The 18,126-nt window shown below is 40.1% G+C and overlaps 1 protein-coding gene across 6 annotated transcripts; it reads right to left on the bottom strand.

The window, feature by feature from the left end:
* Positions 1-737: 737 nt before the first annotated feature.
* Positions 738-17,616, bottom strand: SLC30A4 (solute carrier family 30 member 4). 6 transcript variants are annotated; one of them, XR_009933587.1, is made up of 8 exons: positions 17,060-17,614; positions 12,102-12,248; positions 6,971-7,124; positions 6,505-6,718; positions 6,116-6,221; positions 3,679-3,813; positions 2,518-3,031; positions 738-1,977 (listed from the first exon to the last, which is right to left on the bottom strand). XR_009933587.1 is itself a non-coding variant. In XM_062501237.1 (7 exons), exons 1-7 carry the CDS (start codon positions 17,448-17,450, stop codon positions 2,877-2,879), a joined length of 1,302 nt encoding a protein of 433 aa, XP_062357221.1. In that variant the 5' UTR covers positions 17,451-17,614; the 3' UTR covers positions 738-2,876. The 6 variants fall into 6 exon arrangements, 5 of the variants coding, with proteins under 5 accessions (XP_062357221.1, XP_062357222.1, XP_062357226.1 ...); XM_062501237.1 differs by having other exon boundaries at positions 738-3,031; XM_062501238.1 differs by lacking the exon at positions 12,102-12,248 and having other exon boundaries at positions 738-3,031; positions 17,060-17,615.
* Between the last annotated feature and the right edge of the window lie 510 nt (positions 17,617-18,126).

The following is an 18,126-nucleotide window of genomic DNA, read 5'->3' on the forward strand; positions in this document are numbered from 1 at the left end:
TCACAGATTTACAAAGGAAAAACCTTCTTCCAGTGTGGACTTTCAGAAGTGGCAGAATTTTCTCGAGACTTCATCTGTTCAGTCAGCAAGAGCATTCCAGCACAGCTCTGGAAACCAGGGACACTGGTTGTAGAAACTTGTCCAGACCTTGGAAGTCTTTTGCTCAGAAGTCCTGTCAAGTATATGCATTTTCATTTCAAGCAGAGGATTTTTAGAAGGAAAAGAATAATGTGTAAACTATCTTAGCCACATGAAATAATCTGGCTTGGAAAAACACAAGACCTTATTTATAATAATGCCCCTTTTCTCTAAACTGATACTGAAAATTATTTTGATGTATCTATAAAAACTTACTGATTCTTTTACTTTTTAATTCTTTATTGTCATTTTGTCTTCTGTTGCTTTTTCTCTGAACTTCCAGTCTACAGACCTTGGTAACAAGGGCCCCTCAAGGGTGAATGTAGGGTTTCAGGAATGTTTTGCCAGTTGTTTATGGTGATCCTCCACCATACTTTGTCAGCTTATACCTTCTAAAGTGCAATTATTGCATGTGAAATCACAAGACTTACATCGTTCTTACTAAACATAGAGAATGCATTAATTAATTCTATGTATAGTATCTGCAAACTGAGTTAAAGCTGAGTGTTCAGACATTTCAAAACAGCTGCCCTAAGAATTAGATTGCTGTAAGAATTTGAAGATGAGAGAAATACAAATAAATACTTTATAAGACAATGTGAAGCTTAATAATCGATTTATTAAAACCCACAATAAAACAACACACCTTTTTTCTTCAATTAAACAAATGTATAGTAAATTATTAAAAAACTGCAAATACATTACATGTCTACTGTACTTCAACATCTAATTACATCACCTGTAAATCCCAATTTAATTAAAACCCATTTGAGCATTAGTATGTGCAAAATACCTGTTGTTTGTGGGTTTTACCAGTAAGTTTGTAAGGATGGGATGCACATTTTTCATGAACTGTGATATGGCTTAATTAATGACAGTGTTTGCTTTGCAGCATTACCTTCCTGAGCACAGTGCTGCTTTTGAGCTGCACGTGCTCCCATACTGTACACAAGTGTTCCCATTTCTTGCCCAAACAGATACAAACACAATCCAGTGTTATGTGCACTTTGTCCCAATTCACAATGTGCTGTCAGCTTTCATCAATAAAATTCATCATGTGATCTCTGCCTCCAAAAAGGGAAGAAAAGAAGCCAAAATTGTTACCACCAAATGCAGATACAAATCAGCCGGATGAAAATGTGAAACCCTAGTGAATTTCAAAACAGACAATAGCTGAAGTATTCACAGTTGAATATCACAATAACCATAACTGGGCAAAAGTTTTCCTTTCTGATCCACACAGAGAACTACTTTTCATGTCAGTGAAAATTCTGCGTAAGATGAAAGTACAGAGTAAACAAAAAATATTTGAAGCCAAAAATGTGAAGCCATCTTCTGAACTTTGTAGGTCATGTTCTTGCTGCCTTTAGCTTCTTCAATGCCATGACATCAGAAGCAAGTTAAATCTGGGCTTGTGTACGTTCAAAATACAGGGGATCCACAATGAAGCCAAACAGTTTCACTTTGTGGACTCTGAGCTGTCCAGATGAATAGTCTTTTCAGGTGGCCTCCTCTCTGTAAATACAAAAGAGCCTTTCTGCTGCTGTAGGTTGTTAATATATTGTTGTCCAACACCATTAGGTTACTGAGCTTGCTTGAATTTTGCTTTACTCATAAGCTAAGTAGTGGGAACTGCTATCACAGTGGCATTCCTGTCAGGATGCTGCCATGCTGTGCTCAAAGCAAAGATGAAAAGGTCAGAGATTGTGATGGATGGAGTTGTGCATCTCTAAAACTTCTGTTCCCCACTTTTCTGTTGGATGCTCATATCTGCAGATATCTGTAGATTGCATTTGAGACTATTTCCATGTCAAATATCACTTCTGTCATTTGACTTCTCTTGTAAAACAAAAAAAATAATGGAAAAATGATCAATTACAGGACATTTATTAATTACAATTAGAATGCATGCTAATCAACTGGCATTTTAACATGAATCAAATGATAGTTTAGACATTCAAGATTATTAATAATAAATTCATCTTACAAGTCAAAACTTTGTAAAATAAATAACCTGTTTCTAATGTATAAATCCTATTCTAAAATACATTAAAGATAACTGATCACTTAAAACACTTTGGGTCCAGTGTTGGGTCTCTAGTTAAATACCAGAAGTCTGGGCAAGGATCTTCCTCTCTGGATCTCTGAATGCCCAGATTAAAGCTAATTTTCTGTTTTGGGTACAGTAAATTCTGTATTTTGCAGTGTCTCCAAAAAGACAGTTTCCACAAGAATTCAACTTAATGTATGTGTTAATAGTTTGAGATACTGTATGAAAATTGCTATTGCAAAAACACTGAATAATGAATTTGGAGATCATGATATACTGTGCAACCCTGGTATGATCAGCTTTAGACTTTTGACTGAAATACTGAATACCTGATGCTCTGTTTGCAGTGCAGGTACTCTGTGGTATGTAATGATTAAAGGACAATATTGGACTGTAGTTTGTGAGGTATCTGCAGAGCCACGTTCCAGTTTGTAAACAATAACCCAAAAACGGCTTTGTCTCAAAATCAATAAATTGAATAAACCAGTATGACAGAGAGAGTGAAATACGTGTTCCGTAGGGCAACCACTGCACGTTTTGCAGCACCGGTTCTCCTTGCTGCATGTCCCATGGTACAAATTCACATATTAATGTTTACTATTGGATAATTTTCATTTTGCGTTTATTGCTCTCAGTCTTTGACTACACAAAGTAAAGAATAAGGCAGCAGTTCCCAAAACATATGAAATTAGGCACTGGAACTCTGACAACTCGCACAGGTTTTGCTCATTTCCTGTTTGTAACTCTGAAGCTGGACAGAGCATTTGTACATTCCAAACGTGTTCAGCAGCAGTTGTCGGGCCTTGGACTGAACATCCTCCCATTTAGATGAACTACCAGGAACTGCAAAATTAAGAAAATAATTCATTATTTCACTCCTCAAGAAACCTGGGCAATGCAAATGTTCTCAAACTTATCAAAGGTCACCCCTGAGAATAATTTTTGCTCATACTCATTCATTAATTTAACATTGTTCTTGTGGTCACTGTGTACTCTATCATTTTACACCTCTCCTGATAGAAGCCTGTGTGTGTCTGACACTTTCCCCCCAAAAACATGAGCTTTATTACTAAGAACTGATACTCATAGCACAGTTAGATATCTGAATCACCACATGTTTTGGCAAAACATTTATTTTTCATATGTTAGATCATTCCACATTAGAACTTCACCCTTTCTTTCCCTAAACATGTCAGAAAATTTCTGAGGAGAAATTTTGTGTTTCTTCCTTCTGTTTTTCTTTTCCTGCAGCCAATGAACCTGCAATGGACATTTTGGTATGAATATATTTTATTCGCACAATTTTAATTTACACCATGTCTTTCTTGGCCAAGGTGTTCTATTCCTTGCTGTGCAAAACCTGAGTTGGTAGGTTTTCTTTCCCCAAAATGATATTTCTTGATTCAACTTAAATAACAATATGAAGAGGAAATGGTGGGGTTTTTTCTAAATTTGGATTTAATTTAGAATTATGCTATCCAGAAGCTTACCTAGTTGCAAGTGGACTATGGCAGTTGTTTTTCCTGCAGTGAGAGACCAAACATTTAAATCTTCTATAGAATAAACATCTTCAATTTTCATCAAATCTTCCTTGATGCGATCCACATTTAAGTGCCTTGGAACTCCTGTGATACCAAACATGAGACAAAATTCTGTCTTCTGCAAAGTCTCAGTAGCCTTTAAAATGTCACAACAGATCTCAATGTCAAAAAAATTAGAATTTGTGCAGCTGGAATTGATTAGTAACTTCCATGTTATCAACAGGAAATAATATGGAAATGGGCCTGTTAAGTCCAGTACGGATACATTAGTTGTTCAGGAATTGCAGAGCTGTCTCAACTGGAATCTGTCCTTTCCAGAATCCACACTCTGGCAACAGCCAACATTAGATCCTTTGCAATGATGTACTTTTGTTGACAATTTTACTGTAGCTTCTAACCCCTAGTAACTGCTTAGGCCAGACTTTAAGGTTAAAATCTGTTTTTAAAAAATGCTAGGGCCTGTCTCTGAAACTGCTCTTCAGGTACTTGGTACAAGTTCACAGGACATGTTACAGTAATCAATGTGCAGTGGTCAACACAGAGGACTGTGTTTTACAGTGTGTCATCTCTGCAAATCAGAAGTCAAGTCCTTTTGGTATTTTCAGCAGCACATCTCTCATTTACCACCACCATCCTTTATCTGTCCAAGGGGGGAAAATCAAAATTTTAGATGATCACCATGGCTCAAAAACTAATACAAGTACTGAATAAACTCTCTCTGAGTAGTTTTGATTCTACAGGAGCTTTTATTGCTTATCTTCTAGTTTTATGGAGTTTATGTATACTATGAGTTCAGCTTAATATACTATCAGTTCTTCCTTCTCAAATTTCTTCAGACTTTTTGCATGACTTCTCTGAACACAGCACCTTACTGTCTCTTAAATTACTTTAGTTCCAGTACTATCTCTTTTGAAAGTTCAGTGTCTAGGACTGTCTCACATGAAACAAAATTTTCCTTCTAGTGGAGACCATCAAAAATTATTTAGCTTATAAATAACTAACTGACTGTCTGGTATTTGTACAGCTTTCTTTTTCCCAGGAAAAATGGACATAAATTCTCATATCTACATCACACTTGTGATGGGCTTCCATTCTGCCTTATAAATCTATATTAAAAGTTAGAATCTCATTGCTTGTCTTGGATAGCTATTTAATTTTTTAATTTAGCATTCTTAGTATAATGAGGAAACTGAAGTTAATACCAAAAGATGATACAACTTCAAGGGTCTTGATGTTGCAGCAGCAGTTTCCAGTATAAATGCAAGTCCACTCTCTGGAGATCCTGAATTTGAGTTGAAAAAGTTCCTTAGCATGCATAAAGCCCACATATCATCACTTTTAATGACATCATTAATTTGGACATTTTTATGACAACTGGAATACCAGTATCTGTATGCAAACAGCTACAACTCAAAGTATCTGGAATACGATACTTTTTAGTTTGTCTTATCTGTTTTCTTCAGCTAAATCTATTGCCTTGGAGGTAACTAAGAGGTCTTCAGCAAATTTCGCAATTTTTGCCTTCTCAGTGAACTACTTTGTTGGATTTTTTTAACCTTAAGTGACAGCAAAAGCACTTGATGAAATATTCTGAGGTTTCTGATTTAACCTCATAACATAATAAAAGTAAAGTCAATGATAATTCACGAGACAGTTAGGAATGTGCAGTTAAAACCTAGGATTTTTCTCCCAGCCCTAACATTTTCACTTTATAATGTAATAGTACTGGATGGAGCAGTAATAGTTGGCATGTAAGCTGTGATAAAGCCAAGGATGTTGCTGACATGTTTTCCTCTATGTCACACTACGACACACTATGTCCTCTATGTAAGATCCTTCAGCCCATGTTCTGCTTTTTCTTCCCCTTTTTTTTCCAGTATTTTACACCACTCCTAACTTGCAGCTTCCTCTATGGGAACAGTAGATACCCACAAGTAATACAAAGGCACTTATGGGGAAGGGGAAGACAGGCCAGGCATGAACCACATGTCCAGCCATTTGCCTATGCTTGGTGCCTCCCTTTATCTGCATTCACATTCACTTTAACTGTACAAATAATAAAAGTGAGGGTGAAGAATTGAGTCTGGGCAAATATTCACTTGATTTAGCTCAGAGTCACTGCAGACACACAAGAAAGTTCTGTACATTTCACTTCTACATCTTCTGATGGTAAAGAGTGTGCAGACATAGGACGTATGTTGTTCTGGCCACAGTCAAAGACACCTAAAAAATGCTGCAATTTAGAGGAGCCATAAAGAACCACCAGACTAAAGCAGGACCAAGACAGATAGGTCTCCAGGTACAATCCAAAGAGAGATGGGGATCATGATGTCAAGAAAACTGGTATTTTCCATGTAAAGTAGTGCAGATTGGGCACAGATCTTACCTTCCAGAATAATAACTCCCGTGTCACACAGAATTCGAATTGTTGTAAAAACCACCAGTATGGAAAATACATATGTACATATAGGATCAGCAATCTTGTATTCTGGCTGCAAAGGGAAATTTCACAATGTCAAAGGTTGTATGAAAACAAAGATGACTTACAAAAATATGACTCAGAAAACACAGTTACTCCTAGTTCCAAGATTCATTATTTTTTTAAAATAGTTAAAATATACACAGTGGAGACAGTTTTGGCTTATTCTGCATGATGTATTCAGCTTATTGTAAAATATCATTTAAAAGGTATTTTTAATAACTTATAAAACCAGGCCCCTTTGTTACTTTAATCACAGGAGCTGAAATGCCAAGAATTCCCTGTGCCTTCCCTACCTTAAAGCGGATGATGTAGGCAGCCACGAGCACCCCGATGCTCTGTACCAGGTCCCCCAGGGCATGCACAAATGCTGCTCTCACAGCCAGGCTGCTGTGTCCATGGCTGCTGCCCTGTGCTGTGTTTGGAGAGTTTGGCTGAGGTACATGAGAGTGAGGGTGGGAATGGGAGTGGGAGTGAAGGTGGCCAGATTGATTCAGCAAAAACCCCATTCTGAAAGTGAAAGAAGAGAAATGCTTCGAGAAACAGGCTTTAGGGTTTGTTGGATGAGGAGGATTTGTTGGGTTTTTTATATTTTAAACCAAATAATTGAAGAAATAATAATAGTCAGTGTAGTTTCTTGTCTTATTTACAAAAATTAAGAGGTCCAGCAAAATTACATCCCGTGACAAAGTTACAGACCATGAATGAATTGGCATCTTATTGAGAAATACATTTATGAATGTTAATGGAGAGAGATCTTACATTAAGTTAACTGCAACACCGACGGCTGCCGTGATGAGCATGATATCACCATTTATTTCATAGTCCATATGGATAGTTCTCTGAACAGCCTCATACAAGAGGAATGCCATAAGGATATAGACCAGCAGTACACTAATGATGGCTGACAGTACTTCTGCAAACAGAAAGGAAAAAACATTCTAAAAATGTGTCTCAGATCCATTTCTATTTCCAAATTAGACTGTGGACTGGGCCTTGTTTTAACTACTTTATCCATATATACCTAATATAAAGTAACATGTTGTGTGACAAATAAAACTTTTAAAATAGGATTCACCAACTGAGTTTGCTCTAATCTACTCCTTCACACATACCTGTCATCAGTATATACCTCAAATTATGTTTTCTCTGAAAAGTTCTGCACAGGTGATGATCCTGACTTCTTCAGATAATCCAGAACATTTGCCTGAGAAGTCACAGCCAAAGGCCCTGTCCAAGGATGAGGAGGATAGGTGATCTCAAACACTACTAGCCTACCCACAAATAAGGGAAAACTTGATTTTAAGTGTCCAGAGTATTAAGATGGGTTAGAAATTATTTTTATATATCCTTTTGTATTTAGAATAGAGAAAAAATTATAAAAAGATAAAGAAATCAAACAGTACAAACTCATCACACGATACTCTTAAGCTCCCTGACATATGTGTTCATAAATGTTATCTGAGGCAGACTTCAGCTACAAAGGCTTGCTTAATGTAAGTTTCTGTACTGCTGTGATATGCTGTTCTAACATAGGTACTGTTATACTTACCAAATATTATTATTTCACAAAAGTAAGAGCTTTATGACCATTATTTTGGCATAGGAATTTTATCTGATCAGCAGGGACTTTCAAAAGGAAATGTATATCTAAATAAAGATAAAAATTTGAAAACTAATAAAAACTAGTATTTCTGTGTCTTGTACATTCTGCTGCCATTTACATCTGTGGCAAGTGATTACAGTTCTCTACGAGGTTCCTGCTGTTCAGATGGGAGGTAAACAGGGCTGAGTATTTCATAGGTCAGGACTTTTGTGCTGCCTCAGTGCCCAAGTCATGAAATTTTGTGGTAATAACACACAGACCTGAGATGGATAAGTCCACACTACCATTTTAAGGTCCTACTATAAAGAAAACAGGTATTTCCAAATGGACCACTAGATTGATTTTATCATAAATATACTTCTACCCTCTAGCTTCATATTCTGAAAACTTATCACCCTGCAGCAGCTGAAACTTTAAAAAAAAAAAAGGCAACACAGCTGGCAGAGAAGACATTAGCCCAGTTAAAGACTGTCTCAGTTATAAGCAAGTTAATATAGGGCTTTATAAAAAGCCCTGGGAAAACCTTAATGCTCGCTCCATTGTATTGCATGGAAATCTGCAGCCATGCCTGAGTAATCTGTAATCATTATGCATAATGCTCATTACTGTCACTTGCCAGATGGATCACTGGGATCTCAGCCTTCCTCTGTAAACTCAAAGATCAGAGGTGGAATTAATTTACTTGGAATTGTAATGGTTGTTCTTCCCTCTAGTTCCACACATGTTGCCCTGATTTATTCCCCAGTAAGGGCAAAATTCTCCCTTTGGCTATACCATAGCTCTAAGAACACTCATCTGAGAATTGCCTCTCTTCTTCCTCTGCTTTGAATCTGTCAGCCCACAGTACAACTTGGGCTACTGCAGATATCTTTTCTAACACAAAAGTGTTTTGTTTATTGAGTATTACAGAAAAAAAAAACAAACAAAAAAAAAACCCATGCAGCTTTATCAGCACTTTAATGTCACCAAAATCAGTTGATCTGTGCACTGAATTATTAACATCATTATGGGAGAAGGAACTCACACCAACACATTCAGCTGCTGGGTAGTGTATCAATGCCTAGGTGAGGAACAGCATTACCAGGCAGTAACAAGGCTCTGAAAGGCAACTGTCATAATCTGAGATGATTTCAGAGCAACTTGAAAATTCTGGAAATATCCACAGAAATGGAAGTTATCTTTATGAAGCTGGCAGATTTTTCAGGGCAACAGTCTTAAAAATACACAATACATTGCTTAGGTTTTGCAGAATGCTTTTTAAAAAAACTTGTGAAGCCATAGCATATTAGCATTTACCAGAGAAATAATATAGTGTGCTTTTACAATCTCAACCCATGTTTTCTGTAATGGAAACCAGTGTTATCCTTGCAGTTTCTTCCACAGTCACTGTCATGTCAGCATTGTAGATTTGTGCTGAGATCTTTCACTTCTTGTGAAATGAACTGTGCACAGTCTCAGTGGACTGTCTGATTCTGTCATTACTAACATTGTCTCTGCAGCAATGGACGAGTGCCAGGTTCCATATCTATGCTTAAATCTGCTCAGTGTCTTGCTGAAAAGAAGGTATCTGCACTTGGTGAAACTGAACTATTTTTGGCTTCAAGAACTTAATTCTTCTTCAACATGACTGCAATTTCCATTATTTTGTCTTCACTTTTCTAACCCATTCCTGAATCTGTCAGCTTCCTTTTCACAACTGAAAATGGAATAAAACTGAAGATGGAACTTATGTATTCAAAGGGAATTCAAATAAATGAAAATTAGTGCTAACTTGCTTCTGGATTTTGACTGGACAGGTCTGTTGCTTTCACAAAGCAATGTTTATGGGAGTAAGTTTGAAAATTCATCATTTGGCAAACAAAAATGATAACAAGTACCAGAAAAGTCGTTCATTAGAACATTTTCATTCCTACTGACTGTATGGATGATCTTAAAACTTAATGTAGGTCAGTGATGAGAAGTTCTTGCACATATTCCCAGCTTTAAACAAATGCTCCACATCTTTTTCTGTGACAGATGCCCAATCTGTACCCTACATTTAACATCCTGACATGTTTGATTTGCTAATATTATTTGCTGAAAAGCTTCTTATATATAGGTTACTTGGAAAAATGTGTTACAATGAGGATATACCCTAGAAACTGCTTTGTTCCACTGCCAGCACTCACTGATGTGTGAAACTGAGCCCTCAGGCCACAGCATTCAGACTGGGTGCCTAAAATCAGGCAAATAAATTTCACAAATGTGATTTTTAAAAATACTGTATGTAGTAATTTTGAACCATCCCATCTTCTGTATTTCGGAGGTCCCTGGCAAGGCCTTGACTTGCCTCCTCTTCCTTCCTGCAACAGAGAAACTCTTCTCCCCAGCCCCAGGCTCTCCTCCTCCTCCAGAGAGCTGCACTGCTGCTACTCATGCAGGATGGTTGAAGTAAAAAGGAACCCCTGGAAACTGTGTAGTCCTGCTCAAAGGAGGATCAGCTACAGTGGGTTGCTCAGGGCTGCTTCCAGGTGGGTTCCATGTATTTCCAACTGAGGACACTCCACAATCTGTTCTAGTCTTTCACCACCTCCTGGCAGTGGGAGCAGAAAAGGAGGAGCAATTGTTGCAGAACTGAGAGGCTGCTCCCTGCAGCTGCTCCTAGGGAGAAGGTCAGAACAGACTAATTTTATGGGTCACATCTGGCACATGGACCACCACTGGATCAGTCTGGCTAGTATTTGACTAGTATTTTTCCTGGCAATAAACTGGAAAGAAAAAAAATATATAGAAAATGAGGTGGCAGGAGTCCTCAGGGTTTTCTTCTTTCAAATTAATTGAAAAGTCAGTGAAAATTTACAGAACTGAGTAAGATTTTAATGGTTAAGTTAGTTTCTTTTTCCTAAGACAAACTCCTGTTTTAAGGTAGGCCATGGCATGTTCAAGGTATGTGCTATTTGGTTTTAGAACAGTTACAAAGACACATAAACTACCCAAATTATTTTGAAATAGGGTTTAAGTATGTATAAATGCTAACAAACATCCTTATGGAGAGTATGAGCAAATGCCAGGGGCATACCTGTAAGGTCAGGTTTCAGTATCGGAGGAGCTCCCGTCACAAAATTAAAACTTCATGAGAGAAAAGTTTGTAATGGGAAATGCTGGCATTGCTAATGCTTTCTTGCTAGAGCCCCAAAGAGCTTAGCTAGTGTACAGAGTTATGCATTCATGCACTAGTGACTAACTGATGACAAATGACAAGGAGTGATGGAGTTTTTGAATTCTACTGCTGTTTTAGCAGCCAAAATAAGAATTGCAAATAGTGACTACACAAGAATAAATTCCTTGAAAAGCACACGCTGTAGAGTGTTACAGAAAACAGGTAGAAAACTGGGACACTAGAAATCATCTATTTCATGAAAAAGATACTTAGAAGTTTCTGCTAAAATGTCTACAGACCTGCAGCTGTATATTATATCCAGTTAGCAACCAAATGAAAACACCTTTTATCATCGTTACATTTCCAAACATGAAGTAATAAATCCTGAAAATATTCTTCCAAGGGATAGTCCATAATTCTGTTTATATTTCTTTTTAGAGACACCTAAACTGGACAGAGGTTAAATAACTTGCTGTATTTTGCAAACCATGGGGCATTTTGACCTCAGTTTCTGTGGTTTGGGGAATGCAAGAAGAATACTGATTTAAAGGACTTCTGGCAGGGCAGAGCTCTCTAATAATATGTTCTACATAACTTCTTAGTTGTGGATTAAAATGTAATTTTTCACATTGAATAGGACCTTTTTTCAGTATCACAATTCTGCTGAAGTCAACAAGATTTTGTAAATCCTGAGCACTGGCAATAATCTATTGTGAACAACGGGCTGACATGCACAGCTCCTGCACCAATGCCATCATGAATTCAATTGCCCAGCCTTCCTCTTCAAGAGGGAAGATGAATCAAGCATTCAGAATTTAACTCTGAATCTGCCAAGTGCCAGTTCCACAGAGATGGAGAGACTTACCCTGCTCCCAGTGAATGAAATTCTGCCATTAAACTTTTGGCCAAATTTTTTTTTGTTGTTTTTTTAAGCTATTCCCTTGTGGTAATATAACCTATGAAGTTTATTCCCAATGGCCAGTGAAAGGACATTGACAGTCAGTTACAGCAACTCTTAGGTTTGTTGCTACTTTCTTTCTAGCTACCTGTTCTTCTAGATTTAGGTGCTCTTTACAACTGTAAAGAGTTGCTTAACTGTAAGAGTTGCTTAAAATACTCTTTAATAGCAAAATCTGATAGCTCCATACCTAAGCGATGAAATCCAAAAGTGAACCTCTTTGTCGGAGATTTTGCAGACAGCCAGAGAGCGAGGAGGGTCAAAATAATACCACTAAGGTCAGTTAGCATGTGAAGTGCATCTGTCATAATTGCTAGACTGTTAGCAACATAGCCACCTGAAAACATAACAGGAAAAGTCAGGACACATGACATTTTTGATTATTTTACATAATATCCTCTTGCGTAGCTTACAGTTATTTTTTTTTTCAGAACAGTGCAATAAGTATATGAGAGCCCTTCTTGTACTCACTAAACATGGAGAGGGATTTGCCATTACAAGCAAAATGCCATGCCATAATTTAAAGCTACCATAGTTAAAAGTGCAGTCAAGTGTGCTTTCTATTAAGAGTAACATAGAAAGGATTCACTCCTGTTATTCTAACAGAGACTATTTGCATCATAATGTTTGCAAGACCGGGTCCAAAACAGTTTTGTATCTTTTCTCTACGTATTACTGCACGTGTTTAATCAACTGATTCTTTTGTTAAACTACATCTGTTAAACACTCTGACATTACAGAACAGGTACAGAACTCCAAAGATTTGATGACCAGGAAATTTTCCCTGTCTCCTTTTTATTTTTATTAGATTATCTTTTAACCTTAATTATTCCCCATCCTGGCAGGAGCATGTAAGTTCTGGCAGACAATGACCTTCACTTGTACAGCATTTTTCTTTGTTATTTATTACCATATTTTTTTCTTGTAATAATGAGCTGCATTGAGACAAATAATCTGAGATCAAAGGTTAATATCTTTTTCCAGTTCAATTGCTAGTGCTATTGCTAGTACTGTTGGATGAGTGAGAGATTAAAACTATGCACCACTCACTTAAGTGTCCCTTACACAAAGGGGAATCAAGGACAGGCTAGGTTGTCTTCCATATGCTTGAAGGTAAGCCCATTATCTCAGAAAAGATCACATCTTCAGCGTCAGCTCAGCTATGATTTGGTTTCTCTTTTTACCTTGAGATTGCCATGCAGCCTGTAAATTGTACTGAGAGCAGTGTGCAGCTGGTGTGCCATTTGGCAGGCTTCAGGCTCCAACTAACATTTCAAATCAAGAAATCTTTGTGTACAATTATAATTGTCTTAGTGAAGAGGCTGACCAGAGGAAATAGCAAAGGGGAATTCACAACTGGCTGGTTGCTTTTAGGACTGGTCATAAACCCTGTGTGTGTGTGGAGGGGGTTCTTATGTACACACCTGCAGACAAAGCTACTCCCTGCTCCCCAGCCAAGCAAGGAGCACAGCAGTACTGCAGTACCAAATGCACCACATTTCAAACACCTCCTTTCCTCCATTCCCTTTCTTCAGTTGTTCAGAACTTTCTATGTCAAATTCTTCTGAGGCTGAAATTCTCCAAAAGGCCATCGCAGCTCAAAAACAATGAGTTTTTAAGATTTAGTAATTCAGTGGCTTTTTGAGTAAAATGAGTTACGCCTTTTCTTTCTGAATGAATTTGTGTTCTCCCATAATTTAAAAAGAAATTATTTAGAAAGTGCAACTCAGCCTCTTTTATAGTCAACAGAGAGGAAGCAATAATTTATATGTAAGGACATTTAGTTCAGCAGTTTACATATATCATTATTTACAGTATATATATTGATTCATACATGTTATTTTGAGAATCTCTTCAGTCCAAGAAGAGTCAATTCCATTTCAGCTGGCCTCTCACTTTTAAAGACTTTCAAAATAAAATTATAAGGAAGGAATTCAAATACTGAAGCTAAACATAATGCAGCATGTGGATTAAGAAAACATAATTGCCATTTACTAAATCCTGAAATCAAAGGTTCTCTGTTTCTAAAGGTATCAGTTCATCACTTGGTTAAAGGTACTGCCTAGGGGTGGTTTAAATACAATTGGCAAGTTGGGAAAAAAAGACAACTATAACCTTTACAAATAGACAGCTTGATGGCTCACCACTATTTTCAGTGACCCATGAAGGACAGCAGTTCTCCTCATGGATGATCAATTAGAAATCTCTAAACATAGCTGAAAACATCAAAACCCTGTCAGAAAAGCAAACTAGGACTTGCAATATGTTTTTCATTTCTTGATGCACAATGGTTTCCCCAAAGTGTAACTTGTTACCTGACTGTTCATCAAATTAAACAGCAAACTCTGAGATAGGCTGGAGTAATGAGTTTGGAAAAAAATATGCCAATCAAGATTTCACAAAAAAAGCTGCTGAAACAAGATTTCCTTCATCTTGATATTGGTAACAGGCACCAGAAAGATTTTTACTGAAAAAATTAATTGTCTGATAGAGTCTTCTGCCTTTTTCTCAGAAACTCAAATCTGTCAAAGATCACAGAAGTCAGTTAAAATATCCTGTATGATCAGAGTTTCCCAAATACCTGAGCTTCAGATCAATTAATAAAGTTTGGAAATCTGAAATCAACCAAAGACAACACAGTACAGGGCTGGAGTGAAATAAATTAAACATGTGGGGCACTGATCCAGGACTTGGAGGCTATATTTCTAATTACTTTATTGCTGATAATTACTTGCCCTGTGACAAGTCATTCAGGTCGAGATCCACAGAATTAGAGATATCCAAACTCTCTATTTATTCTCTGTGGAAGATGGATGGCTGAATATTTGATGGGTCTGGCCCTCAGTGCTCTCTGATTCTGTGCCCAAAGTACGAAACATGGCTGGAAATGGCACAGCCACACCTGAGGAGGACGAGTCCACAGTACAGCACTAACACTGTACAGACAAATGCAGCCTGCTCAAGTCCTGACTGTATGGGAAGAACAACAGATGACATGACAGTGATCAGAGTATTTTTGGTTTCAACATCCATCATTTCTAGAGCTCTCCCTGCACTAGCTATGGAGAGGTCTCCAACAGTATGAATCTGATCCAAAGCCCCAAACAGAAATGCTCCCAAGAGACTTGAGCATCAACCTGCCAACAGCTCAGACATTATTCAGTCAGAGGCCCTTCAGATGAACTAAATTCAGTGTACATCAGAACTCTGATACAAATGCAATCAACTAACATCCCTCTCATGTTAACAGATGTCTAAGCCTAAAATACAACACTATTGCTTATCCAACTTACCTGAGTTCATGCTGAAATAAAATCTCAGCCAGAGAAAAAACATGGAGCCAGGGGGCAAATGGTGGCATTCAGCCAAATCCCCACAACAGGTTTGACACATAGTGCCTTAGCCATAATAAGCTGATGAATTGTGGCCATGTTATTAATGACCAGCCACACACTGAGACATGCTGAAAGGCAAAACCACTTTTTTCCATTAACCCACATTCCTGAAATAAGGCCCCAGATAAAACTGGTGCAGACACAGTCAATATCTGGTCTCTCTGAAAAACAGAACATTTCTTCTAAGGTTTTCTTTTTTCCCTATATCTGTGGGACAAACTGCACTAGTTATCCTCTAGCAATTATTTTGTTCCCTATCCATCCTGCACAAGTTTGTCTTAAAAGCACAATTCACAGTTCTCCTAGCAAAAGCATCCAAGAGCACGAGCTCACTTCACACGAGTACTCAATTGACTCAATTTGCAGAGGTCAGGAGGAGGATGTAGGTCCCATGTTACTGTTCTTCACTTCCAGAAAGTTTTTATTATTTGCTTTGTGTGCATGTGTGTATGTGTGTGTGTTTGAACTATGGCAAGTAATTAATCTGATTAGCTCTGATTCAGACTTGAATGTTGAAATTTAAAAGCAATTAATTGCTATGGAGAGACCTGGCTCAACATACGTATCAATGGACTGGCACCGTGTAGTGCTCCCCACAACTCCAAATCAGGGCACAGTGGATGAGAGCACTAAAGCATTTTTCAGGAGGCTGAGTCACACACAGGGGACACTTGCACTGCATGGCATGGATGCATCCAAAATACAGATAGTAACGGGACACAGTAAGTGAACAGAGATTAAAAGATAAATACTGAACTTTGTAAAAATTACTAGACAATGGCACACACACAACATTTAATAGCTAATCTAAGCATCTCAGGGACACTCACATTTTATTTCAAGTCTGTGCTGCTATAACCTATTTGATAAAGCACAGTTGTTCAGTACAGACTGGTGTATAATGCACAGGTTCTCCTCGTCCTGCACAGCACAGCCGTTAGGAGGGAGCAATAAAAACTTGAGCAATAGGTTCATTCTTCTGACCAACAATCAGGTGCTTATACAGGAGCTCATTTTCAGATAAAACCCCACTATCCTTCTGGAAGGACTAACAAAACAAAAACTGCAAATAATTCAATGCAACTGCTTGTTATTTTTATATGCTGTAGCAAGAAGTGTTAAAATAACTATGACTTTAAATGACTGTGCTCATATGATTTATGTCTGCATGGAGCACATGCTAGTCCAGAGCACAGTAGGACATCAAGAAGTTCTCAGGGGAGTGATGTCTTCACTGGAATACCCTTGATAGCTCCGGACTTTTCACTTCGAAGCAATAGTGTGTATTGCTGTATCTGGTGAATAAGAACAAATACCCCCCAGTATTACTTTCGTTATTATGGTAAATGTCACATTTGAAACTGTATTTTCCACTTCTTCTCTTCCTACAAACACAAGATTTTATGGCTGTTGATTAAAAAAATACTGCAATTGAAATTGTTCATGCCGCTTCTCCTTTGTGAAAAACACCTTAAAAACTTAAAAGGAGAAATAAAAATCCATTAGACAAAGAAAAATTTGTATGTTTTATGCCATTTCGAGTAATTAACGAGAGAATCAGGTAAGGGAAGTCTCAAATTCTTTCATGGACAATACAGGTGGACCTTAGTCACTCTGCACGTGCAGCTCATCACTCTGTTCTCTCTAAAGGACTGATGGTTTCTGTCAGTAAATACTCAAAACCAAGGCCAGAGCATCCTAACAAGCTGTGAGGCACCGTGCGGAGGGACTGCACAGAAAGGCCCCGACTCACCTATGAGCTCCCCCGTCATGAAGAGGAGGTAGAGGAGGGCAGCAAGCGTCAGCCGCTTCTTCACCTTCCTCTGCTTGGAGCGCTCCCGCCGGCTGCTGCAGCCGCTGCAGGGGTCCGGCCGGCCGGCCCGGGCGCTGCGCAGGGCGATGTCCCGCTCCAGCAGGGACTCGTCGTCGGACGGCAGCGCCGGGGACGCCCCGTTCACCGGCGTCTCCGGGGCCGCCTCCGAGCCGTCGTCCGCCACCACCACGCGCAGCTTGTTAAACCTGGGGAAGTCCTCGTCCCCCACCTCGTCCGAGAAGTCGAAGGCACTGGAGTCGTTCAGGAACAGAGGGTCCTCGCTCCTCCCTAGCAGGGACTTGATGCTCGTCCAGATCCCGGCCCCAGCCATAGCGGCGGCGCTCGGGGGCCTCGCCCGGCGCGGCCGGGCCGCCGCGGGCGGCTCCGCTGGCGCAGCTGTGCCCTCGCAGGCGGCGCCCCGACCGCTCGTCGTCCCGTCAGGGCATGTCCCCTACATCGCCCCGCCGGGCCCCGCGCAGGCCGGACGGAACGCGGCGCGGGACTCCGCCGCGGAGCGCCCCGGCACCGCCGGCCCACAGCGCCGCCTCCGCGCCGGGCACCGCGCCGCGAGGCGCTGTCACCGCCGGAGCCCCGCTCACCCCGCGCAGCGCTCAGCCCCGGTCACGCCGCGGCCGGGCAGGCGGCGCCCGGCGCGGGGCCGCCTCCCTGCCGGCGCAGGGGGAGCGCCGCCGCCATGCGCGTCACATCCCTCCGCTCCGCGCACCGCCGCGGGCGGGCAGCGCGCCGCCCCCGCAGCCCCTGCGCGCTCCCGGGGCCGCCCCGCGCACGGCGGCGGTCGGCGGGAGTCGCGTCCCCCGCGCGCCCGCGGACCCCGCCGGCACCGCGCCTGCGCCGCCCGCGCAGGACGGCCACGGGTTCGAGTCCCGCTGCCGCCTCCTCGCCGCGCTGCCTGCGGAGCGGGCGGACCGCCCGGCGCGGCCTGAGGGGCTGCTGCCGCCCCTCCGTGCGTCCGTGTTCGGTGGGTAAATGGCGTGCGAGGTAGAGAC

This window comes from Cinclus cinclus, chromosome 13, assembly GCF_963662255.1.
Source record: "Cinclus cinclus chromosome 13, bCinCin1.1, whole genome shotgun sequence".
In the NCBI taxonomy this organism is placed as follows: Eukaryota; Metazoa; Chordata; class Aves; order Passeriformes; family Cinclidae; genus Cinclus; species Cinclus cinclus.